Source organism: Chrysemys picta, chromosome 1 (genome assembly GCF_011386835.1).
Source record: "Chrysemys picta bellii isolate R12L10 chromosome 1, ASM1138683v2, whole genome shotgun sequence".
NCBI classification, from domain to species: domain Eukaryota; kingdom Metazoa; phylum Chordata; order Testudines; family Emydidae; genus Chrysemys; species Chrysemys picta.
The window spans coordinates 354,476,553-354,503,607 of NC_088791.1; the positions used below are offsets into that span (position 1 = coordinate 354,476,553).

The following is a 27,055-nucleotide window of genomic DNA, read 5'->3' on the forward strand; positions in this document are numbered from 1 at the left end:
AATTCCTACATCTAGGAACAAAATCTTTAGGTTACATTAATACGAAGGTAGACTGTGTCCTGGGAAGGAGTGAGTCTGAACAGGACTTGGGAGTCACAGTAGCTAGCCAAATAAACATCAGTTCCAAGTTCGATGCTATAGCAAAAAAGACAATCCTCAGATGCACAAGAAGTAGGAGTAGGGATGTGGCACAACCTCTGTATCGGGCAATTATTGTGAGCCCATTAGTGGAATAATGTGCCCAGTTCTGTTGTCTATACTTCAGAAAGCATGTTGATAAATTGGAAAGGGTTCAGATCATAACCTAGCACGCCCAGAAAATGTGCAACCGTCCAACCAGCTCTGTGGAAATGCCAGCGATCTCACCAACTACCATCCAGTGTCTGACCTCCCCTTCCTAAGCCAGCTAATGGAGAAATACTGCCTCACACCATGCCCTGTCCTGAGTCATGACTGGGAGAGATCCAGGATTCTGCAGATTTCAGGCAGCACTGGAGACATGTTTTTTTAATGAGCTTCTCAATTAAAGCTCTTTTAGGACAGGGCTACACTAGTAATTTTTGCTGGGATAGCAATTTTGGCTACAGGGTGCTTTTTGCAACAATTCTAGCCAGGCAAAGCCCTAGCATAGATGCAGTTATACCAGCATAAAAGTTCTTTTGCTGGTGTAGCTTATGTCACTTACGGCTGGCTTAAGCTGTGTCTACACGAGTAGAGTTTGCCAGTAGAGCTATACTGCCTGTGATAGTCTTAAAACTTGGGTGAGGTGTGGGACCTAAACTCTTGTTTTGTAACTGACCAGACACTGAGTTGGCAGCAGGGTCATTTACCCTCCAACAGGGGCTACATGCTCCCCACAGTCCCCCAGTCCCAGGGCAGGGTATGTGTGCGTGGGGGAAGGCCTGACCCCAGCACCCTAGAGCCAGCCCCAGCTCAGAGACCCTGGAGGCCCTATGGGAGATTCCCCAGTCCCAGCACAAGCTCTGCCTCACCCCACTCACTGGAGACTTCCTGAGCCCAGCCTCTGGTGTGACCAGACAGCCACAGACTGTGAAGTCCTCAAGGTCACGCAGGAGCCAGGCTGCTGGGGGCCGTGGGGGGGTGGGAGAGACAGACCACACCTGCAGGCAGAGGTGGCCAGACCCAGTGGGAGTCAGTGGCATTGTGACCGGGCCTATGGGATTGCAATGCCAATCAAATTCGCAGCAACTTTGTGGTTCCTGCAACCAACCAGCCGCCAGCGATTTGCTTGCAGCCAGATCTATAAATGACTCCAGCAACGTACAGCACTTGAACGGGCTCCTACAGTTCATGAGTCTTGGCAAACCCTGCATGGCTTTTAATTTGTTTGATAGTAATGAGCTTTCCCCGTTGTCCCTGCTTTTCCCTGGTGCATCGGCCTGCCCAGCCCCCTCGGGGCACTGTATGCCCAAGCAGGGGGAAAAGCAGGGGACGGACTGTTTGTCAGTCTCACACTCTCTGCTGAGCTGCGGCTTCTCAGGTGAGGCAAAAACCCTGCTGGGATCCCACAGCCATGGCTATAAACCTCCCTGCTCAGCAGTCCTCCAGCACTTCTCAGACTGTCCAGATGCCTCCCGCTGGCCTGGGCAGCCCCTGTCTGCTGCGCAGGATCTGGGTGAGTGCAGGGCTTTGGAGCCCAGAAATGGCCCTGGTTAGTGGCACCTGCCCCACATAACAGCCCAGAGGAAGCACAGAGCTGAGACGGGTGAGGGGGGATCCCGCAGGTTGTGCCAGGCCAGGGAAGCTCAGATAGGGTCAAGCTCAGGGTTTGGGGAGAGAGCTCTGAGAGCCACATGTCTGGGAGTTTGGTCTGCAGGAAAGGCGCTGAGCCTGGGGGACCGTCATAGCTTCATCCCCCTTTAACTGTACAGAAGGGGCAGGACTATTCAATGGGGCTTGGCTGGGAAATGTCAATTCTGTGTGAATTTCCCTCTCCCACATGTTGGTGTCGCCCTGTATTTAAGCGGCGTATAAATCCCAGAATATGATCAAGCTAATTGCAACCATATTATGTGCATTCCGCCAACATGAATTAATAAAATATAATACCACATAGTTATGGGTTCATTTGGAGACAGGCTTGCAGAAGCAAGGTCATAAGTACTGGCAGTTTTGCTAATCAGTATAAAAAAGTAAATAATTAATTTTTTTTTAAAAAATCTAAATAAACAGCCTTAAGTCTAGACGCCTCTAAAAGTAAAAGATTATTAAATGTTAAAAAAATTAACAACTTAATAGGGGTCATTATGACTCATATGTTTTATAGAAGTTAGTTATAAAAATAAATAATAATAAAGTGTACTTGGAGCCGTCCTCGGGAGCTATCCTGAAGAGACGTTTCCCTGACACCGTTAATCCCCGGCAGGGAGGCGTTTGGCCAGCACTGACTTTTCATTGATTATTCAATACAGTCTCAGAATATAGGTAAATATCTGTGATGTTCTAAACCTATTGCTTATTTCTGTATGTGCTTAAATCTACTAAACTGCAGTGTTTGACAAGAGCATGCTGACTTGAATTACTCCTTGATCAAACAAAATCACTAAGTCCCTCTTGATTTATTTCTTACACTGGCTAATGTTAAGGGGAAAAAAATCTGCATTACAGGGGTTATGAATGGCAGCAACAACATTAAACCAGGAGTTAGGATATTTAAGGGATAAAATACAAATTACAAAAAATAAAATTCAAAAGCACATATATAACTAATTTCACGGCAAAATCTGAAACCCTCGGAGCCACAGCCCTGATGCAGGCAACACATCTGGTAGCTATTCAGAAGCAAGCGTGTAATAGTAAAAAAAGAAAAAGAAAAAAACCAGGCTGGATGAAGAAGTGTATGTTTTTACAGGCTTTCTTACATCACCCAGGTATGGACACCTCCTGAAAATAATGACGCCCCAAAGCATATTTACTTACAAAGGGGAAGTGTTGGAGGCACTTTTCCCAGGGGAATGTCTTGTGCTAATATTCTGTCAGGAGAAGCAACAAGTGGGTGGGGTCGGGGGGGACCAGAAAGCTATGTAGCTAAGAAGAAATTAGCATTTAAGACCTCTGGGTTAACTATTCCTCAACATCATGTATATGAGTCGCATGAATTTAAACAGGCTTTGATTCAATGCTTTATCCCCATGATTCAAATGGCCCTGGTTGGCAATTACCCAGAGGAGGTTCTTTTAAGGGTCTTTGAAGAACAGCCAGGGGTAATCTGTGTTCTTTAGTAATTGTTGATCCATTTACAAAATGGATTGAAGCAATTCCCACCTGAAATAATACAGTCCAAACAACAGCCGGAGTGCTGCGTGAGTAGGTAATAACACGGTGGGGAATCCCACACAAAAATTAATTCAGATCAAGGACCTCACTTTATCGGAAGTATCACCGAAGGAATTTGTCAAGCATTTGAAATTAAGCAGAGATTTCACATAGCAGGGCACTCTCAAAGTTCAGGCCAAATAGAATAAATAAATAAATAAATAAATAGCTGCACTGTTAAAAGAGCTATAAAGAAAGTAGTGAACCAGCAGGGTAAAGACTAGGACCATCAACTGTGGCCTCCCATGGAGTTATCCCATTCAAACGTATGACTGGAAGAGACACGTTCCTTCCAGAACAATGGTGGGTAGATGAAACACCTGATAATCTGCAACCTCGGGTCCTTACAGACCAATGGATGCAACAATTGTTGAAAGTTGTTGCTAGTATTTATAGGCAGGTTGCTGTGGCTCTAGGAGTTAATATTGGTAAAATAAATTTAAAAAATGGGTCCAGTCTAGAACCCCCAGGAGTGGCATATAGGGAATATATGGCATGTAGTGACTAATTAAAAAAAAAAAGCCCACGTTCTAAGTCCAGTCTGGGCAGGACCTCTTAAAAATTTGCAATAAAGTAAGTCCCGCTGTTTATCAGTTAGAAATCCATACCAAAAAACCCAGCAACACTAAAATGATTCCACTCCTCAGAGCTAAAATGGTAAAAAAAAGAAAACTCTAATCAGTCTCCCCCAAATTAAAATTATTGCACATGCTAAACCCCAAAATGGCATTTGGAGCACAATTAAAAAAAATTAAGAACCCACTCCCAAGAAAGGGGGGGAGTGGGGAAACTCAGCCGACTGGTCTAAGTAGAAATTAATACATTTAGTTTGTATTATTATGTAACCTCCTGCTATATAAAATAAAAGGTTTGTTTTATTTTGTGTTTCAAATCAAGTGCGTGAATGTTAAACATTTTTAAAAATTAGGCATTCCTGTGTGCCGTGTTTGCTGGCATTGGAACGCCAGGTGTGCTTCTTTAATTGCACAAATCCAAAATCTGTTGTATTCGAGGCGAGGGAAGATTTCCCATAAATAACAGCAAAATGGAAAGTGAACGATACCCTTGACATCTGGTTCCAATATCCCGGGAAAACAAATTACTCCTTTAGACCCCACGGATGGATATCCCCCCACTACGGTAAAGCTGAAAGGCTTGGTCTTAGACAAAGTAAACATCAGTGTGGGAATGAACAAGAACTGGCAATGCATTATAGTTTGGATTGCAATGGATTTTTACTGGTGATTACAGAATCCCTCCCACTTCGGTGGCAACATCACCATTCCTATGTAATCAAATGGACTTGTTGGAAAAGCATATTTGTTAATAAAAAATAAATAAAGACTACCCGTATAGTTGTCCCTGGATGGAATCTGTCAGGCTGCTAATGAATTGTCACAAACCCAAGTGCACTCATTTGAGGAATGAAATCCCAAAGCGAACAACCCCGGGGGAAAAGACAATCCATTGTAGGCTGAAATATTCCCTCTTGTTTCCAAACCCTAAAGAAAAAATAAAAAGCAAAATTGCAAATAGTGACAATAAAAAATAAACACCATGGAAAATTCTTTTGTCTTGCACTTAAAAAGCCCTGGGATTTCAGAAAGTTTACAACAAAAATAAAAAATGTTTAAAATCAAGGATGGTTAAATGGTGCCTTGGTAAAATAGTTATAAACATGCAGCCCGATATCACAGAAAAATGGCTCCTTCAGGGACCCCATAAAGTAAAAGGCCTGTAGGTATAAACTTTGGAACCACCTGTAAATAATTTAATTGGTGCATATGTGGTTCCAACCAATGTAAAAAAGCAATTGGTAATTAATCCATTCCACAGCAAAATAAAAAAGTAATTGTGAATATTACCTTAGCATATATTTTAGCAATAAAACCCCATTGTAAAAAGTTTGTTTACTCATTTTATAGGAGCTGAAAAAATGAAACAAATCTTCATAATATTCCCAGACCCCATATGAATAAAAAAAGGGACATTTTAGAAACAATTTGTGCTAGGGAAGAAGTACTAATAAGGTAAATAAAAAGGTGATTGCAAATAAAATAAATGCAATGGGTCAACACCTAAAGGATTTAGCAATGCCCCTGAAGGTATTCTTAGATCTGCTGAGTTCCATACAAAATGGGCCAACACAGGGTTTAGGAAAATAAAACAATCCCCCAAAAAGGATCACTTTGCCTCTGGCGGGCTGTTAGAGTCCTCCAGAGCAATGGTTCCTTGGCCCCGGCATGCGTGGAAATCAAATGTAAATTATTAATATGGTAAAAATATAATTTGGAATGTCATAAATAAAATACTCCCATTAAAAATTAAAATCATTATTTATTTCGGTGGAATATTTAAAAAAGAAATTGCAATTCATTGGTTGAAAATAATAAATCATAGTTATAATCAGAAATTTAAAAAAAATCACTATTTTTTTTCATTAATGTCTAAGGCAAATATAAAACAGGTTTCTCCTATTACAGCCCTAGGCTTTAATATTAATCCAAGAGTAATAGAACCCATAAATCATAAACTATGGGCCATAAAAAAGCCATTAAAAATTAAATTAAAAGCCTGGTTAAAAAAATCTGGTATTAAATATAAATGTATTAAAAATGCTTTGCAAGCCAAAAGATATGTTTAAAAGTAATAAAAAATGTCATTTTTTTATTAATCCATTTGCAAATAAATCTATAGTTCTTTAAGTGGGTAATAATTGGGTATGCCGTAAAAGTTAGTGTCCTGTGCTCATCATTAATTATGTGAACAATACAACCTACAATCCCCCCCAAAATCAGTGTTATTGTCAAATTGTAGCCATTAAAAATGTAATTTTGAATATCAAGTGCCTGAATTTAAATACAGCCAATTAAAAGTAAAATACATCTTATATGCCAATGTAATACCTGTATCTATTAAAATGAAATTAATTTCTATAAAAATGTTATTTGAACATTTCAATTTAAAAAATATATATATATTTGCAAGATTCTAGGCAGGAGGCATGTAAAGTCATGGTTACTGTCCACCGCACTTCTAATAAAAGTAAACAGTAATTAAAAGGGTTAGCAGAGATTCGGAACACAGTTGGTGGGAGACATTGTTGGGATGTCAAGTATCAGAGGGGTAGCCGTGTTAGTCTGGATCTGTAAAAAGCAATAGAGAGTCCTGTCGCACCTTTAAGACTAACAGATGTATTGGAGCATAAGCTTTCGTGGGTGATTGCCCACTTCTTCACTGAAGTTAGTTAAACAGATGCAAACCTTTGTGTGGACACTTTTATTTTGGTTATAATCTCTTTCAAATCTTCTTAAACTTAACTGGAATAAGCCACTGTTAGTCTGAAATCGAAATGTCCACTCCACCAGCTCCCCGCCGCCCCCTCCCCCCTGAGTGCGCTTCCCGCCCCCCCCCCGCTCCTCCACCTACCTCCCAGCGCTTCCCGCCACCAAACAGCTGTTTGGCAGTGCTTAGGACTTTCCAGAAGGGAGGGGGAGGAGCAGGGACACAGCATGCTCAGGGGAGGAGGCGGAGAAGAGGCAGGGCCTCATAGAAGGGGTGGTGTGGGGGCGGGGTGGGGGTCACTGAGGGGGGGATTTTGTATCTTTGTATGAAAAGGTTTCAGTGATGCGGCCCTCAGGCCAATGTACTCATGTGGCCCTCGTGGTGATTTGAGTTTGAGGTCCCTGACATAGATAATGGACAGAACTCTGCTCATGGCTCATTCATTATAGGCTGAGCTGTAAATGCCTGTGTGGTTAGTAGTGATGATGTGAATGAAGTTACCAAAAGGGTTCATTAGAGGAAGGCGGGCTACATCTGGATTTGTAATTCCCAGCTCAGGGAGACGTACCGTCACTAGCTCTGACCCAGCTCGCTCACTACAAATAGAAGTGTAGCTGCCGCGGTGCGAGCAGTGGAACAGGCCAGCCTCCCAAATACACAGATAGGGGTAACCATGGGCTTGAATTCTGCCCCCTCCCCACCACCACCACGGCTACCCTGCTGTGTTTAACATGCCGGCTCTCTCAGAGCTGGGAGAGACGTCTCCAGCTGCTGTGTAGACAAACCCACAGACACTAGATGGAGGAGTGAGAACGTCACTGGGGGAGAAGTAGGCGAGGTGTGATCTGTGTTCCCATCATTAAATCATTTAGTCCCAATCCTTTGGGTGCTTTGTGTGCAAAACTCCTGCCAATGTCCATAGGACACCTGGGCTCAGAGAGCTCCCTGGTCAGATGCCTGGTATGAACCTCCTGTGTTCTTCCTCAAAACGGCAGGGCTGTGAATGTATTGCTGGAATTGATGTAGGCTTGACAGCCCTGGAGAAAGTTTTTGGGGAACCAATCTACAATCCCCAGGCCATTCCAATAGGCCTCGTCTTTGACTGACAGAGGCTGCCTCTGTCCCACAAAAATCAGGGCTGAGGCATCCCAACTCGTTACCCACATGAATGATAAGCCTCACATCATTTTCCCTCCCCTCCCCTGCTGCAGGTATTCAGGAGGCTTTGCACAATTAGTAAAAACCATTCAAATCAGGTCTCTCTTTCAGCTGGCGGCAATGGGCCAGATCTCCCGCTGGTGTAAATGGTACAACTCTAATGGCTGTCTGCCCATTTACGCCAGCTCAGGACTGAGCCTGATGAGTCTATTTTCAGGCAGGTTTTTCATGGACAGTTCATAGAGCATCTAATGAGAGGAGTGTAGAGAAAAAGGAACAGAGCTTTGAACTGCTACAGAGCCCTCACTTACCGCTAAAAGCTCTGTAATGAGGGTGCAATGGCTGCAGTGCGGGAGCCAGGAATAGGCTATTTATGACTCACTCTTCATTTGGCATTAGCACAGGACAGGTGAAGAACTAATGCTGAAAAAACACCACCTTATCATGTTCCCGTCAAATGGTTAATTATTGTTTTAATGGTTAGTTACAGGGGCAGGAAGCAGCCGTGCAGCGGAACTGAACACGCCCAACCAGCCTCACCATGGAAGCTTCCAACAGGACCACACCCCACCCTTCCACCTTCATCCTCCTCGGCATCCCGGGGCTGGAGGCAGCGCATGTCTGGTTCTCCATCCCCTTCTGCTCTGTCTACATTCTGTCCCTCCTGGGGAACGGCCTCCTCCTGGCTGTTATCAAGACTGAGCTGAGCCTCCACAAGCCCATGTACCTTTTCCTTTCCATGCTGGCGCTCGCCGACCTGGTCATATCCACCACCACCGTGCCCAAAACCCTCTGCATATTCTGGTTCAGGGACCGGGCTATTCACATCAACGCTTGCCTGGCTCAGATTTTTTTGGTTCACTCACTTACTACCATGGAGTCCGGGTTCATGCTGGCCATGGCCTTCGATCGCTACGTCTCTATCTGTAACCCTCTGCGACACTCAGCCATCCTCACCAATCAGGCCATAGCCAAGATAGGGCTGGGTGTTGTGATGAGGGGGTGCGTGTTACTGGGTCCACACCCTTTCCTGCTGAAGCAGCTCCCATACTGCAGGACCAATGTCATTTCTCACACCTATTGTGAGTTCATGGCGCTGGTGAAACTGGCCTGTGCGGACACAACAGTAATGAGTGCCTATAGTCTGGCTGTATCATTTCTCGCTGGGGGGTTAGATTTTATCTTCATTGTCCTGTCCTACATCCTGATCCTCCGGGCCGTCTTCAGACTCCCCTCCAAGGAGGCGCGGCGCAAGTCCCTCGGCACCTGCAGCTCCCACGTCTGTGTCATGCTGGTTTTTTACACCCCAGCGATCTTCACCTACTTCTCCCACCGCTTCGGCCATGTGGCTCCCCACATTCACATCCTCATCGCCAACATTTACCTGCTTTTCCCTCCCATGATGAATCCCATCATCTACGGGGTGAGAACCCCAGGGATCCGACAGAGGGCGCTCCACATCTTGGGCATCAAATCAGCCTGAAGGCTCATGGGACGGGTCAGCGGCTGGGGTCAGACGGCTCAGTCACCCCTGGCTGTAGAAACACACCTCAGCCTTGCTGAGCAGCAGGGCTAATAAACCCGCTTGTCTGGGTCTTCAGCACAACATGGCTTCGACTTTCACTGCTCTAGAGCATTGTCCTCACTTGCTGTTTATATGGGCCCAGCCAAGATCAGGGCCTCATCGTGCAAGGTGAAATAGAGCCAGACACCGCCACTGCCCCATGGGCTTCAATCCCAACAGACAAGATGGACCAACTGTGGGCTAGGCAGGGTTGCGGTCACCCCACATCACAGGTGGGGAATGAGGCTGAGAGAGCCCGAGAACTTGCCCAACATAAGACAGGGAGCCTAAGAGAAAGCCAGCAATTGCTCCGGAGCACCAGTCAAGCTCTCCTGATTGGGGGTGAGGAGAAATGGTCCCCTGGGGGCAGGTTACCCCCAGCTGCCCCATGCTGGGGGTCTTGCACCTTCCTTTCAAGCACCTGATTTGGTCACTGCCTGACAGAGGAGATTGAGCCAGTTAACACAGATCTGAGCCCTGGTCCAGAGCCTTAACCACAAGACCTGGCTCCCGATCTAACACACGGCAAATTCATGCCCAACCGACTGCCTCTCTCCCCACTATGTGCCCTCTCATGTCCAGCTGGCAGCCTCTCCCACCTGCCATGCACGCTATCATGCCCAGCCGGCTGCCCCTTTATCCCCTGCTGCACCCCCTCTCACACCCAGCCAGGCACCTCTCCCCCCTCCACGCACCTTCTCACACCCATCTGGGTGCCTCTCTCCCCACTCAGAATCTTCCCCAGGTTCCCAGGCTAGAAGGAGCTTCACTGACTATCTCATATGATCTCCTGCCTGGCACAGGCCCGAGGCCTTCACCACAGTGGTTTCAGCAGTAAGTCCATTTCTTATGGTTCAGTACAAAGATGTACTTTTCAAAAGGCATTGTCAAGGCTGCTTCCCCACTTTGAACTTTGGGGTACAAATGTGGGGGCCTGCATGAAAACTTCTAAGCTTAACTACCAGCTTAGATCTGGTCCGCTGCCACCATCCCAAAGCTAATTCCCTTCCCTGGGAAGCCTTGAGAGACTCTTCACCAATTCCCTGGTGAATACAGATCCAACCCCTTGGATCTTAAAACAAGGAGAAATTAACCATCCCCCTCCTTTCTCCCACCAACTCCTGGTGAATACAGATCCAACCCCCTTGGATCTAAAAACAAGGAAAAATCAATCAGGTTCTTAAAAAGAAGGCTTTTAATTAAAGAAAAAGGTAAAAATCCTCTCTGTAAAATCAGGATGGCAAAATAACTTTGCAGGGTAATCAAACTTAAAGAGCTCAGAGGACCCCCCTCTAGCCTTAGGTTCAAAGTACAGCAAACAGAGATAAACACTAGCAAAAGGTACATTTACAAGTTGAGAAAACAAAGATAAACTAACACGCCTTGCCTGGCTGTTTACTTACAAGTTTGAAATATGAAAGACTTGTTCAGAAAGATTTGGAGAACCTGGATTGATGTCTGGTCCCTCTCAGTCCCAAGAGCGAACAACTTCCCAAACAAAGAGCACAAACAAAAGCCTCCCCCGCCCCCCCAAGATTTGAAAGTATCTTGTCCCCTTATTGGTCCTTTGGGTCAGGTGTCTGCCAGGTTACCTGAGCTTCTTAACCCTTTACAGGTAAAAGGATTTTGGAGTCTCTGGCCAGGAGGGATTTTATAGTACTGTACACAGGAGAGCTGTTACCCTTCCCTTTATAGTTATGATAGGCATCCAGTCTCGATTTAACAACACCGAGTGATGGTTGGTGAAAGAGACAAGCTTTCAGGCTTCTACAGCTCTCTCACCAACAGAAGTTGGTCCAATAAAAAGTATTACCTCACCCAGGTAATCTTTCTAATATCCTGGGACTGACGCAGTTACAACACTGCATGGAATATACATTCCAAGCATTTAAGTGTACATAGTGTTAAACATTAATAGCAGTTATAGAGCCCAAGTAAGGGGAATAGGGGTGGGGAGCCCAGAAGGGGCTGCCTTCCTATACAGTCACTGCCAGGGGAGGTGCAGCTCACCCGTTTTCCCTGGCCACATCTGCAGCATTTCTCTCCTGTCTGTGCTGGGTTCAGATTTTCGAAATCCAGTGCAAACTGTAAAAATGTAACCGCTGCCTATGTAACTAGAGCAGCCAGAGATGGTGTGATGGTGCCCCCCATAAGGCTTTATGGAAATATGCTTATGAATGTATATATGACATAAACTAAATATGTTTTATGCCACATATGCCATGTAACATATCTATATAAAAGTTATGAGCTACTGAATATATCCATCCTATTTGTATGCATGTGTCATTGTTGTATTCGGAGTTATGAATATTGGCTGTGTTATATGATTTTAAATAACTTATTAAGGCATTTGGTCAGCTTCTTGAGAGAAAGGAATGTGCAAGTTAAATGCCCAATCAAGAAGCACTTAATGGACAATGGATCTTGAAGATGCCAATCCACATTTGAGCTTTCCTAGGAATGTAGCTTGGCTGGTAAGAAACTCAGTCATACATGGGCATGGGACTTGCCCATGTGACTCCAAAACTCCATTTTGTAGCTGGATTCTACACAGGGGGGCGGAGGGGTATCTACCCACAGGAGAAAGTCTATGTAAACCCCTGAGAGACCCCTCCATTTTGTCTTCAGCTGGCTAAAGAGAGAGCCTCTCCACCCACAAGGATACCTGAAAGAGACTGGAAGAAAGGACACTAACTGCAGGGGGTGTGAGTGATTGCTAGATCCAGACTAGAAGGAAACTAGTCTGTAAAAGGAAGCTTACTTGGTGGGGATTTTATCTATGTTCAGTTTTATTACTGTACGAGACTTACACTTGCGTGTTTTATTTTATATTGCTTGGTAATTCACTTTGTTCTGTCTGCTATTACTTGGAACCACTTAAATCCTCCTTTCTGTATTTAATAAAATCACTTTTTACTCATTAATTAACCCAGATTATGTATGTGTGCTGAGCTTGTATTTGTCAGTCTGTTTGTTTGGTTGGTTGTTTGAAGGACCATGTGCTGTGGCTGGCAGTTGGAAGCTGTGAGCTTCAAAGGAAGGTTTGAAAGCTAGAAGCCTCTGGTAAGTGGCTGAGCCTTAATCAGTGGGCAGGGCATTCATACAGGCCAGGGCTTTATAAAGCAGCGCACAAGCGACCTGGGAACTTTTGCGAACAGGGGCTGCTAACAGGGAGTTTCGCAAGGGAGTTTGGAAGGGGAGCAGGAAGGGGGCGAGGGTCCCTTGCAGGTTCTATCTGTTTTCCCTTTATTCCCCTTAAAACCTATAAGCCAACTACATTCAAAACTTCTTGCTTAACAACCCTTTCAGTGGACAGGGGGCTGCAGACCGGAGTTTGACAGAGGGAGGCTTACGATGGTTAGGAAGACCCGCAACACTTGTGCCAGCACTGCTTCTGTCTCCTCCACCTGTGCCTGTAGCCAGACAGAGCGCCTGAGCATGGATGCTTCTACCCAGATCCTGGTGTGGTTTTGCAGAGACTGTAACTTGCAATTTCCACTTACTGATATCCAGGCTGGGGGGACCATCCAATGTGAGAGGTGCCTGCTGGTGGAATCTCTCAGGCAGCAGGTGGGAGAGCTACAGGAGGAGGTGGCTAAGTTGAGGAGCATCCGAATCCACGAGCAATTCCTCGACAGTGTCCATGTGGAGACAGCTGAGGTAGCGGTCCCAGTACACAGGACTGCTGATACACCACTGGTGGAGGAGGAGATGGCTCAGGGTGGACACTGGCAGCTGGTTACTTCTGGCAGCAGGCAGTGCTCCACCCCTGCTCCGAACCCTCCTGCCGTGGTAATAGGTAACCGTTATGCTCTCCTTGAGACAGGAAAGAAGGAATCACCCCCTGCAGTAAAGGAGGAGAAGCCTCGTACCCCTAAGGCTGGGAGGTCTGCTGCCACCACTGCGAATAGGAAACGTAGGGTAGTGGTGGTTGGAGACTCTTTGCTGAGGGGGACAGAGGCGCCCATCTGTCACCCTGACATTTCATCTCGGGAGGTATGCTGCCTGCCGGGAGCCCGTATCCGAGACGTTACGGAGGCATTGTCGAGGATTATCCAGCCCTCTGACTACTACCCCATGCTACTCATCCATGTGGGCACAAATGATACTGCGCGGTGTGACACTGAGCGGATCAAGAGTGACTACAGGGCTCTGGGAGTACGGGTGAAGGAGTTTGGAGCGCAAGTGGTATTCTCTTTGATTCTTCCTGTCAAAGGTAGGGGCCCGGGCAGAGACAGATGCATCATGGAGGTGAATGCCTGGCTGCGAAGATGGTGTCGCCAGGAGGGCTTTGGCTTCCTAGACCACGGGATGCTATTAGAGGAAGGACTGCTAGGCAGAGATGGCGTTCACCTTTCGAGGAGGGGAAAAACCTTATTTGGACACAGACTGGCTAACCTAGTGAGGAGGGCTTTAAACTAGGCTCGACGGGGACAGGTGAGCAAAGCCCACAGGTAAGTGGGGAACATGGAGACCTGGGAGATGGGTCGGAAATGAGAGGGAGTGTGGGCTATATTGGCAGAGAGAAAGGAGGGTCAGGACAAAACTGGGAGGAAAGATCAAACCAGTATCTTAGATGCCTATATACAAATGCAAGAAGTATGGGGAATAAGCAGGAAGAACTGGAAGTGCTAATAAATAAATACAACTATGACATTGTTGGCATCACTGAAACTTGGTGGGATAATACACATGATTGGAATGTTGGTGTGGATGGGTACAGCTTGCTCAGGAAGGATAGACAGGGGAAAAAGGGAGGAGGTGTTGCCATATATATTAAAAATGTATACACTTGGACTGAGGTAGAGATGGACATAGGAGATGGAAGTGTTGAGAGTCTCTGGGTTAGGCTTAAAGGGGCAAAAAATAAGGGAGATGTCATGCTAGGAGTCTACTACAGGCCACCTAACCAGGTGGAAGAGGTGGATGAGGCTTTTTTTAAGCAACTAACAAAATCATCCAAAGCCCAAGATTTGGTGGTGATGGGGGACTTAAACTATCCGGATATATGTTGGGAAAATAACACAGCGGGGAACAGACTATCCAACAAATTCTTGGACTGCATTGCAGACAACTTTTTTATTTCAGAAAGTTGAAAAAGCTACTGGGGGGGGGAAGTTGTTCTAGATTTGATTTTAACAAATAGGGAGGAACTCGTTGAGAATTTGAAAGTAGAAGGCAGCCTGGGTGAAAGTGATCATGAAATCATAGAGTTTGCAATTCTAAGGAAGGGTAGAAGGGAGAACAGCAAAATAGAGACAATGGATTTCAGGAAGGCAGATTTTGGTAATCTCAGAGAGCTGATAGGTAAGGTCCCATGGGAATCAAGACTGAGGGGAAAAACAACTGAGGAGAGTTGGCAGTTTTTCAAAGGGACACTATTAAGGGCCCAAAAGCAAGCTATTCCGCTGGTTAGGAAAGATAGAAAATGTGGCAAAAGACCACCTTGGCTTAACCACGAGATCTTGCATGATCTAAAAAATAAAAAGGAGTCATATAAAAAATGGAAACTAGGACAGATTACAAAGGATGAATATAGGCAAACAACACAGGAATGCAGGGGCAAGATTAGAAAGGCAAAGGCACAAAATGAGCTCAAACTAGCTACGGGAATAAAGGGAAACAAGAAGACTTTTTATCAATACATTAGAAGCAAGAGGAAGACCAAAGACAGGGTAGGCCCACTGCTTAGTGAAGAGGGAGAAACAGTAACAGGAAACTTGGAAATGGCAGAGATGCTTAATGACTTCTTTGTTTCGGTCTTCACCGAGAAGTCTGAAGGAATGCCTAACATAGTGAATGCTAATGGGAAGGGGGTAGGTTTAGCAGATAAAATAAAAAAAGAACAAGTTAAAAATCACTTAGAAAAGTTAGATGCCTGCAAGTCACCAGGGTCCTGATGAAATGCATCCTAGAATACTCAAAGAGCTAATAGAGGAGGTATCTGAGCCTCTAGCTATTATCTTTGGAAAATCCTGGGAGACGGGAGAGATTCCAGAAGACTGGAAGAGGGCAAATATAGTGCCCATCTATAAAAAGGGAAATAAAAACAACCCAGGAAACTACAGACCAGTTAGTTTAACTTCTGTGCCAGGGAAGATAATGGAGCAAGTAATTAAGGAAATCATCTGCAAACACTTGGAAGATGTTAAAGTGATAGGGAACAGCCAGCATGGATTTGTGAAGAACAAATCATGTCAAACCAATCTGATAGCTTTCTTTGATAGGATAACGAGCCTTGTGGATAAGGGTGAAGCTGTGGATGTGGTATACCTAGACTTTAGTAAGGCATTTGATACGGTCTCGCATGATATTCTTATTGATAAACTAGGCAAATACAATTTAGATGGGGCTACTATAAGGTGGGTGCATAACTGGCTGGATAACCGTACTCAGAGTTGTTATTAATGGTTCCCAATCCTGCTGGAAAGGCATAACGAGTGGGGTACAGCAGGGGTCTGTTTTGGGACCGGCTCTGTTCAATATCTTCATCAACGACTTAGATATTGGCATAGAAAGTACGCTTATTAAGTTTGCGGATGATACCAAACTGGGAGGGATTGCAACTGCTTTGGAGGACAGGGTCATAATTCAAAATGATCTGGACAAATTGGAGAAATGGTCTGAGGTAAACAGGATGAAGTTTAACAAAGACAAATGCAAAGTGCTCCACTTAGGAAGGAAAAATCAGTTTCACACATACAGAATGGGAAGAGACTGTCTAGGAAGGAGTACGGCAGAAAGGGATCTAGGGGTTATAGTGGACCACAAGCTAAATATGAGTCAACAGTGTGATGCTGTTGAGAAAAAAGCAAACATGATTCTGGGATGCATTAACAGGTGTGTTGTGAGCAAGACACGAGAAGTCATTCTTCCGCTCTACTCTGCTCTGGTTAGGCCTCAGCTGGAGTATTGTGTCCAGTTCTGGGCACCGCATTTTAAAAAAGATGTGGAGAAATTGGAAAGGGTCAAGAGAAGAGCAACAAGAATGATTAAAGGTCTTGAGAACATGACCTATGAAGGAAGGCTGAAAGAATTGGGTTTGTTTAGTTTGGAAAAGAGAAGACTGAGAGGGGACATGATAGCAGTTTTCAGGTATTTAAAAGGGTGTCATAAGGAGGAGGGAGAAAACTTGTTCACCTTAGCCTCTAAGGATAGAACCAGAAGCAATGGGTTTAAACTGCAGCAAGGGAGGTCTAGGTTGGACATTAGGAAAAAGTTCCTAACTGTCAGGGTGGTTAAACACTGGAATAAATTGCCTAGGGAGGTTGTGGAATCTCCATCTCTGGAGATATTTAAGAGTAGGTTAGATAAATGTCTATCAGGGATGGTCTAGACAGTATTTGGTCCTGCCATGTGGGCAGGGGACTGGACTCGATGACCTCTCGAGGTCCCTTCCAGTCCTAGAATCTATGAATCTATGAATGTATGAATACCTGGGGGGGGGAGAGGTGGAGAAACAGCTGTGCATATCTCTCTATCAGTGTTATAGAGGGTGAACAATTTATGAATTTACCCTGTATATACTTTATACAGGATAAAACAGATTTATTTGGGGTTTGGACCCCATTGGGAGTTGAGCATCTGAGTGTTAAAGACAGGAACACTTTTGTAAGCTGCTTTCAGTTAAGTCTGCAGCTTTGGGGCAAGTAATTCAGACCCTGGGTCTGTGTTGGAGCAGACGGGCGTGTCTGGCTCATCAAGACAAGGTGCTGGAGTCTCAAGTTGGCAGGGAAAGCAGGCGCAGAAGTAGTCTTGGCACATCAGTTGGCAGCTCCCAAGGGGGTTTCTGTGATCCAACCCGTCACAGTGGCGTAGTCAAGCAGGGTCTGTGCACAGCTGATTGCTTTGAGATACTGGTAGTGATTCTAAGTGAGTTTTAAGTGTGGTGGCTGGAGAAGAGACAAAGTGGTTACTAGTTTGTTATTTTCTGTTTGCTTATTTCGGGTAAGGGAACTAGGAACAGAAAAGGAAGCAAAATAAGTCAGAGTTAAGATTTTAAAAATTAATACTGGCCACTCCAGGCTGGTATTAAACCCCCAAGGTTACAGCTTCTCTGTGACCTTGGGTTGGTAAACTCCGCCACCACCCAAGTGAAAAACTGCCTCTTGCAAATCCTGGAAAAACTCACTTGGGAAGTTTTCCCTGAGGCCCCTCGGCTTTTCTACCCCTCCCTCAGGGAAGCCGAGAAAGGAAACAACAAAAGGGAAACCTAGCTTTTGCCACCACCTAACTGAAAAACATATGCACAGACCTTTTAAGACACAAAACCAATCAAGTTCTTAAAAAAGGGAAATTGTATTAAAAACAAAAAGAAAGAAAATACATCTGGAACTTAGGCTTTTGCTAGATTTTAAAAAAGCAGTTCCAAAAATTAAGCATCACACCCAGTATGGCTGTTCTTATCTTCTTGGTTATGTCCTCCTGAAATATCAGTAACTCTAATGCAGGTAATGGTATCTTTAATGTAGAGGGCTGCCCTCTGCCCTTCTGCCCACTCTATCATTCCTAAATAGATCATATCTAGTGATTCTAACATTCTAGTTGTGTGTCATTCCACTAGCTTTCACTAATACCAATCATATCAAATGTCTTGACTTCTCCTCTCCCTGGACTTTTGGTGGAAGGGGAAACAATGATGGGGACAACTCAGTGATGCAGACTGACTGGGTCACAGATTCAGAGACTGAATTGGCAGACGGGACCACTGTGGTCATCTCTCTGACCACCTGCATAACGCAAGCTACGGGACTTCCCTTCATCCAAAGTCAGATAGTTTATTTTCTCAAGCAATTGCGGAGAGGGAGAGAGTGCACTAGGACACAGGGTCTCCCCCTCCTAGGCAGGTCTCTCTACAGGTAAACAATTACAAAATCTTTAAGCAGAAGTTTCACAACAGTCCTGGCATCTGCTTTCCTGCCAGGAAAAGCTTCAACCCAATTTGAAAATACATCAACTAGAACTAACACATATTCATAACCACAACATTTAGACATTTGAATAAAATCAATCTGAATATTTATAAAAGGTCCCCAAGGGGGAGGGTGGGCTGCCTGTTTAACCTTAACAGTTTTACCAATGTTATGCCGTTGACAAATCACACATTGTTGACAATAGCTAACGAGGATGGCCACCTACACCTCCTTTCAGCAAAGAGCGTCGGCTAGTCTCTGAGAGACAGCACCGCTCACTCTCGTTGCATCCAGTGAGATGATCAGACTGTCAGTGGCTCACACAGAGAGGGAAGGGGGAGGGAAGATGGGTTCACACACTCCTAGACCCAGGTAGCTTCCTCGCCGGACAATGCCAGGCCGAGTCAGCCTACCGTGGGTCAGATCTTCTACAGATCCACTAGTTACCGGGCTTGCATTAGAATAGTTCTGGTCACGAGCCAAACGACTTCGCAGAATACTCTGGATGTCTTCCAATAACTCTCATTCACACACACACACACACACACACACACACACACACACACACATACACACACACCAAGGCCTCTATTTAAATACCACGATGCATCTGTACCTTATGTCCGGACTCAATACACTATGAGGTGGTAACAACCCCTCTTGAGGCAGTAACAACCCCTCAGCACCGGTGCATACCTAATGCATTTCCCTTATGCATTAACCTTATTGGGGATGGCCAAACTATAGTCCCCAGTACCGCATACAACTACCTTTATTGGGGGCGGCAAAACAATTCCCCAGTACTGCTCTGCATCTGATCTTGCTGCACAGTCAATAAGTTTGGATGGCGTGAGTCCAACAGGGACAGACGGCCCCACGAATAGTCCTCCTCCGACACCCCAATAGAGATTTCAAAAGGTCTCCTACCTCTATTGTGGTGCCATGGGGTTCGAAGGGGAACGATCCGTAGCAGCTGCCGGTGTCTCTGCGGGCATTGCCATCCCAGACGAGCCCCCAAATTGTCAGAGAAAAACACAGTTCTCACTCTTTTGGTTGGGTACAGCAAAGTCAGATACTTTATTTTCCCAAGCAGTTGCGAAGAGGGAGAGACTGCACTAAGACACAGGGTCTCCCCCTCCTAGGCAGGTCTCTCTACAGGTAAACAATTACAGCAAGCATTTATACCTTTTGTTACAGACAATAATAAGCAACAGCTGCATTTTGTTTATGCATAGGTCATCCTGATATCTTATTTTTCTCACTTATTTAGACTCTAGTCTACATTCCATATTATCTACACATTATCTACACAAGGTCGCAACAACTTCTCACACAGTTCTTTCCCACTCACCTCACACAATCCTTGCTTCTACAAATCTCACGTTATTAGGGTTAGAATCATAGACTCATAGAATATCAGGGTTGGAAGGGACCTCAGGAGGTCATCTAGTCCAACCCCCTGCTCAGTTAGCCTGACTCTTGCTAACAAAGACTGTTTGCATTTGAAATTCCCTTCCAATTCCTGTCAGGCCTTGCTCTGCTTCCACACCTAGCTTGCCCAGAAAATGTGCAATCGTCCACCTAGCTCTGTGGAAAAGCCAGTGATCTCACCAACTACCATCCCAGTGTCTGACCTCCCCTTCCAAGCCATCTAATGGAGAAATACTGCCTCACACCAGGCTCTGGCCTGAGCCATGACTGAGAGAGATCCAGGATTCTGCAGCTTTCAGGCAGCATTAGAGACAGTTTTTTTTAATTAGCTTCTCAATTAAAGCTGTTTTAGGCCAGGGCTAAAGTAGAAACTTCTGCTGGGACAGCAATGTTGGCTGGGGGTGTGTGTGATTTTTTGCAACATTTGTAACAAGGCAAAAGTCCTGGTGTAGACACAGTTATGCAGGCATAAAAGTGCTTTTGCTGGTGTAGCTTATTTCACTTACTTCTGGTATAAGCTGCGCCCACACAAGGAGGGTTTGCCAGAAGAGCTATACAGTCTCTGATGGAGTCTTAAAACTTGGGTGAAGGGTGGGACCTAAACTCTTGTTTTGTAACTGACCAGATACTGAGTTGGTCTCAGGGTCATTTACCCTCCAACAGGGGCTACATGCTCCCCACATTCCCCCAGTCCCAGGGCAGGGGGGGCTGGTCTAACCCCTGAACACTGGAGCCGGTCCCAGCTCAAAGACCCCTGGAGGCCCTATGGGAGATTCTCCAGCCCCAGCACAAGCCCTGCCTAACCCGACTCACTGGGGACTTCCTGAGCCCAGCCTTTGGTGTGTCCAGAGACTCACAGACAATGAAGATCTCAAGGTAACGCAGGAGCCTTCCAGCCCACACCCGCAGGAAGAGATGGCCAGACCCAGTGGGAGTGAGTGTCATTGTGACCTGGCCTATGGGGTCACAATGCCACTCAAATTCACAGCAACTATCAAAGGTTGTGGTTTCTGCAACCAACTGGCAGCCAGCGATTTTCTTGCGGACGGATCTATGAATGACTCCAGGAACGTACAGCACTTGAACGGGCTCCTAGAGTTCTTGAGCCTTGGCAAACCCTGCGTGGCTCTTAATTTGTTTGATAATAATAAGCTTTCCCTGTTGTCTCTGGTGCATGGCCCTCCCCAGCCCCTTGGGGCGCCGTACGCTCGGCATGGGGAATAGCAGGGGACTATTTCCTCAGTCTCACGCTCTCTGCTGAGCTGCGGCTGCTCAGGTGAGGCAGAACCCTGCTGGGATTCCCCAGCCACGGCTATAAAGCTCCCTGCCCAGCGCTCCTCCAGCACTCCACAGAGACTCTCTGGACACCTCCCGCTGCCCGGGCAGCCCCTCTCCGCTGAACAGGAGCTGGGTGAGTGCAGGGCTTTGGAGCCCGGAAATGGCCCTTGTCAGCAGCACCTGCCCCACATAACAGCCCAGAGGAAGCACAGAGCTGAGACGGGTGAGGGGGGATCCTGCAGGTTGTGCCAGGCCAAGGAAGCTCAGATGGGGCAGGCTCAGGGTTTGGGGAGAGAGCTCTGAGAGACACATGTCTGGAAGCTTGGTCTGCAGGAAAGATGCTTAGCCTGGGGGACACTCTAAGTTGCATCCCAGAAGGGGCTGGGTTATTCAATGGGACTTGGCAGGGAAACATGGAGCTGTTGCCCTGGATTTAAGGGGTGAATATATTCCAAAATGTGTTCAAGCTAATTGCAACCATATTACATGAACTCAGCCACAGTGAATGAGTAAAAAATAATACCACAATGTTACGGGTTAATTTGGAGAAAGACTTTCAGAGTACTGGCAGTTTTGCTAATTAGTATATAAAAAAGTGAATAACTAAAAATAAAAAAAAATATGAAAATAAACAACCTCATGTGTAATCACCTCTACTAATAAAAGTTTATTAAAAGTTTTAAAAGTAATAACTTAATAGGGGTCATTATGACCAATGTGTTTAATAGAAGATATAAAAAGTTTAAATAATAAAGTGTACTGGAGAGCAATCCTCGGAAGCTATAGTGGAAGAAACATTTTTCGGACATTTTTACTCCCTGGCAGGGAGGCGTTTGGCCAGCGCTGATCTGTCGTTGATTACTCAATACCGTCTCAGATATAGGTAAACATCTGGGATGTTCGATACCCATTGCTTATGTCTGCGTGTGCTAACATCTAATAAACTGCAGTGTTAGACAAGAGCATGCTGGCTTGAATTACTCTTTGATCAAACAGAATCACTGAGTTCCTGTTGATTTATTCCTTACACCGTCTGAAGTAAAATAATGAAGTTGCCCCAGTTGGGGGTTATGACACCCCAGGTAACAGAGTGAGCCTAGCCAGGAGTGGTGTGAGGACAGGAACAATTCATGCAAGTGGTTTGTTTGTGTTATTTACACTAGCTGAGGGGGGCAGTGGAACTGGGTAGCAACCTGCAATTCTCCTCGCCATGGTCTGTGAGTTAATTTAAGGTCACACTCCGTTTTGATTTACGGGCTTGGTCCAAAAAGTCTGATTAAGTAAAAAAGATTTGTGAGAGGGACAGGGAACACCTGGAAAAAGGACAAACTAGAAATGGGTTTGAATAACAAATTTTATACAGAACCGTGGGAACAGCCCTTGGAGAGTTGGAGCCTTTAGTGGCCCTGGAACGTTCTTGGAGCTCTGTAAAGAATGGGAGTCCTGGGCTGGCACAGGAAAATGGAGGGATCCTATTGTTAAGGCCAAAAAAAAAAAAAGCTGCATTACAGGGGTTATGAATGGCAGCAACATCATTAAACCAGGAGTGAGAACATTTAAGAGTTAAAGTAAAAATGTAAAAAAATAAAATTAAAAATAGATATATAACTAATTTCCTGGCAAAAGGGTTCCTCGGAAACCCTCCGAGCCACAGCCCTCATGCAGGCAGCACAGCTGGTTGCTATGGAGAAGCAAGTGTGTACTGGGGGTGGGGGGGGGGGGGCAGACTGGAGCTGGAAGTGTCTGTGTTAAGACACCAGAAAAGGGAGAGTGAATCGGCTGTCAGAGCCTCAACACAGGAATCCCATAGTAGAATTCACGCTGACCATGGGAATGTAAGAGGCAAATTTGTTCTCTTAGAACTATGTTGGGAGAGCAGAAGGGAAGAGTGGCTGCGATTTGAAGTAGTCGTAGCCTGGGAACGGGGGGGTCAGGTCAGATGAGGATGTCTACTCGTATCCTTCTCATTATGATAAAGAGAAAAGTGATCCCCATAATCTTCCTTTTCCTTTGGGCACTTCGAAGCAATCCCTTTAGGGTCCCCTTTCCTTGAAACCCTGGAAAAGTTGTGGAAGCCCCAGCCCGTGGCTCCAAAAGTGACCACCACCGTATGGAAATGGGGTGGGCAGAAGGGGAAAGGAACAGAAGAGCAGAAGAGTTTTTTTGCCATAAAAAAAAGAAAACACTAATCAGCCCCAAACAAATTGAAATTACTGCACATGCTAGACCCCAAAAGGGCATTTGGAGCACAATTAAAAACAATGAAGAACCGACTCACGAGAAAGGGGGAGAGTGGGGGTGGGGAAATTCAGCCTGCTGGTCTAAGTAGAAATTAATACATTTAGTTTGTATTATTATGTAACCTCCCACTATATAAAATAAAAGTTTTGTTTTGTTTTGTGTTTCAAATCAAGTGCGTGAATGTTACACATTTTAAAAATGTTAGCATTCCTGTGTGCTGTGTTTGCTGGCATCGGATCTCCAGGTGTGCTTCTTTAAATGTATAAATCCAAAATCTGTTGTATTCGAGGCGAGGGAAGACTTCCCAGAGATAACAGAAAAATGTAAAGTGAACAATACCCTTGACATCGCTTCTGGTTCCAATATCCTGGGAAAACAAATTACTCGTTTAGACCCCACAGACGGATATTCCCCCACTACAGTAAAGCTGAAAGGCTTGGTCTTAGACAAAGTAAACATCAGTGTGGCAATGAACAAGAACTGGCAATAAATTATAGTTTGGATTGAAAAGGTTTTTTACTCGCAATTACAGAATCCCTCCCACATCGGTGGCAATATCACCATTCTTATATATTCAAATGGACTTGTTGGAAAAGCATATTTCTTAATACAAAAAATTAAAGACTACCCATATAGTTGTTTTCACTGGGTGGAATCTGTCAGGCTGCTAATGAATTGTCACAAGCCCAAGTGCACTCACTTGAGGAATGACATCCCTAAGCGAACAACCCCGGGGGAAAAGACAACCCATCATAGGCTGTAATATTACCCCTCATTTCCAAAGGGGCTAAAATAAAAATTAAAAGAGCAAAATTGCAAACAGTGACAACAACAAAATATGGAAAATTATTTTGTCTTACACTTAAAAAGGCCCGGGTTTTCAGAAAGTAAAAAAGCAATTGGTAATTAATCCATTCCACAGCGTGAAAAAAAGTAATTGTGAATATTATATTAGCAAATATTTTAGTAATGTAAAGAGTTTGTTGAACTTTGTATAAGAGCTGAAAAAGTTAAACAAATGTTCATAATATTCCTGAATGTAAAGAGTTTGTTGAATTTTGTATAAGAGCTGAAAAAATTAAACAAATCTTCATAATATTCCCAGACCCCATATGAATAAAAAAAGGGACATCTTAGGAACAATTGGTGCTGGGGTAGAAGTTCTTAACAGCAGAAATAAAAAGGTGGTTGCAAATAAAATAAATACAATGGGTCAGCACCTAAAGGATTTAGCCATGCCCCTGAAGGCATCCTTAGATCAGCTGAGTTCCATATGAAATTGGGTGGCACAGGTTTTAGAAATAGAGGAACAATTCCAAAAAAAAAAAAAAAAACGGATCACTCCGCCTCTTGCAGGCTGTTGGTGTCCTCCAGATCAATGTTTCCTTGGCCCTGGCATGTGTGGAAATGCAAATGTAAATTATTAATATGGTAAACATATAGTTTGGAATGGCATAAATGAAATGTACCCATTAAAATTAAAAGCATTATTAAAAAATATTCCACCCACATTTAAAAAAAAATCAATCTGGTAAAAAATTATACATGTTAGTTATAATAAGAATTTTAAAAAAATCACTACATTTGTTTTATCAATGTCTATGGCAAATATAAAATAGGCTTTTTCTATTACAGCCCTAGGCTTTAATATTATTCAAATGGTAATAGAAGCCATAGATCATAAAATATGAGACATAAAATAGGCCCCCAAATAAAAAAAAAAACAGTGAAATAAAAGTCTGCTTAAAAAAATCTGGAATTAAATATAAATGTATTAAAATGCTTCGCAACCACAAAAGATACGTTTAAAAGTAATAAAAAATGTCATTTTTCTATTAATCCATTTGCAAATAAATCTGTAGTTGTTTATGTGGGTAAGAATTGTATATGTCGTAAAAGTGAGTGTTCTGTGCCCATCATTAATGATGTCCACAATACAACCCACAACCCCCCCCCCAAATAAATGTTTTTTTTAATTGTAGCCATTAAAAATGTAATTTTCAATGCTAAGTATCTGAATTAAAATACAGCCAATTAAATGTAAAATACACCTTTTGCTCCTATGTAATACCTATACCTTTTAAAATAAATGTAATTACTATAAAAATGTTATTTGAGCATTCCCATTTAAAAAAAAAAAATTGCAAGTTTCCAGGCAGGAGGCACGTTACTGTCACGGTTACTGTCCACCATGTTTCTAATAACATTAACCAGTAATTAAAAGGGTTAGCAGAGTTTCGGAACGCAATTGGTGGGAGACATTTTTAGGATGGTCTCTCATGGCATCGGAAATTTTCAATTTGGCTTTACATCAAACTGTGGTGATTCTAATGCATCGAGTGCCATTGGTTGTTGTGTTCTCAGCACTGACATGCTGGATAAGGAGGAAGACTGATAGGTTGCAAAGCCAGAGATTTTACAAACCATGGGCACATCCTGAAAATAAGTACATGATGTCTGGTCTTTAACGAGGCAAAGTCAGGGGTGAAACCGAAAAGTGCCAGTGAGAAAATTCTTGCTTAGTCTTGGTTGAGCTCTGGGCTTTCAAAAGTAACTCACTGAACTTGTTATATATATATGTGTGTAACTGCCTCAATATTTAAAATATTTGGCCTTTGAAAAGGGGAATCTTGCCCTGGATTTAAGCGGTGTATATACCCCAGAATGTGATCAAGCTAATTGCAACCATATTATGTGCACTCCACCACAATGAATTTATAAAACACCACATAGTTAAGGGTCCATTTGAAGACAGGCTTTCAGAAACAAGGTCATAAGTACTGGCATTTTGCTAATCAGTATAAAAAAAACCTAAATAAATAAAAATAAAAAAAAATTAAATAAACAGCCTTAAGTCTATACGCCTCTAATAAGAAAAGTTTACTAAAAATTTTAAAAGTAATAACTTAATAGGGGTCCTTATGACCAATGTGTTTAGCAGAAGTTAGTTATAAAAAGTTTAAATAATAATATGTACTTGGGAGCAGTCCTCGGAAGCTATCCTGGGAGAGATGTTTTCCTGACAACTTTAGTCCCCAGCAGGGAGGTGTCTGGCCAGCGCTGACCTGTCGTTGATTACTGAATACTGTCTCAGAATATAGGTAAATATCTGGCATATTCTAAGCCTGTTGCTTATGTCTGTGTGCGCTTACATCTAATAAACTGCAGTCCTAGACAAGAGCATGCTGATCATTACTCCTTGATCAAACAGAATTGCTGAGTTGCTGCTGATTTATTCCTTACATGGCCTGAAGTAAAATAATTAAGTTGCCCCTTTTGGGGTTTCTGACAACCCCGAGTAACAAAGCTCCTATATTTTTCTCAGCTCTCCTCTTTGCGGCAGAGACCCCTGTATATTCTGGGTAGGGTTGTTGGTGGTATGTGACCATGCTGTTCTTGTGAGGGTCTGATTCTGCCCTCACTAAGCTTCCCCCACCTAGGTCCCATTGGATCCAACGCAACTGCTTGCACCTAGCTGAAGGTAGAATTTGGCTGCGAGGTTATCATCAGTGTATCATTCAATCCATCTACCTTGGATTGAAATTGTGATGACGATGTCTTCAGGCAGCTTCTGCCCTCAGACACAGCGGCCCCTTGAAACGTGGGATTAGTTTAATGCATCAACAACGGCCTCTCTGCTTCACTTTCTATCTGCTGGGAATCTGCTCTCCCACAAGCTGTGTGAATGGTCCATATCCCCTGTGTGTGTGACAGCAGAGGTCTCTTGGGGGTCATCTGAGGTTACTTATTTGTAGTACAGCAGTACTCAGAGGCCATAATTAGAAGCTCTCTGCCCAATTCTCTCTCTGCCCAACCTTCAAAGGACAAAAGAGGTCTCATTGTAAAG

At 44.2% G+C, this 27,055-nt stretch overlaps 1 protein-coding gene across 1 annotated transcript; it reads left to right on the forward strand.

Annotated features, from left to right (window-relative positions):
* Nucleotides 1-8,320: 8,320 nt before the first annotated feature.
* LOC101934390 (olfactory receptor 52K2-like) lies at nucleotides 8,321-10,069 on the forward strand. The gene has a single exon (XM_065550236.1). It carries the CDS (start codon nucleotides 8,321-8,323, stop codon nucleotides 9,260-9,262), a length of 942 nt encoding a protein of 313 aa, XP_065406308.1. The 3' UTR covers nucleotides 9,263-10,069.
* Nucleotides 10,070-27,055: the final 16,986 nt, after the last annotated feature.

What these genes read in the sequence shown, in the direction of transcription:
- LOC101934390 (XM_065550236.1), top strand. Translation starts at nt 8,321, where the DNA reads ATGGAAGCTTCCAACAGGACCACACCCCACCCTTCCACCTTCATCCTC.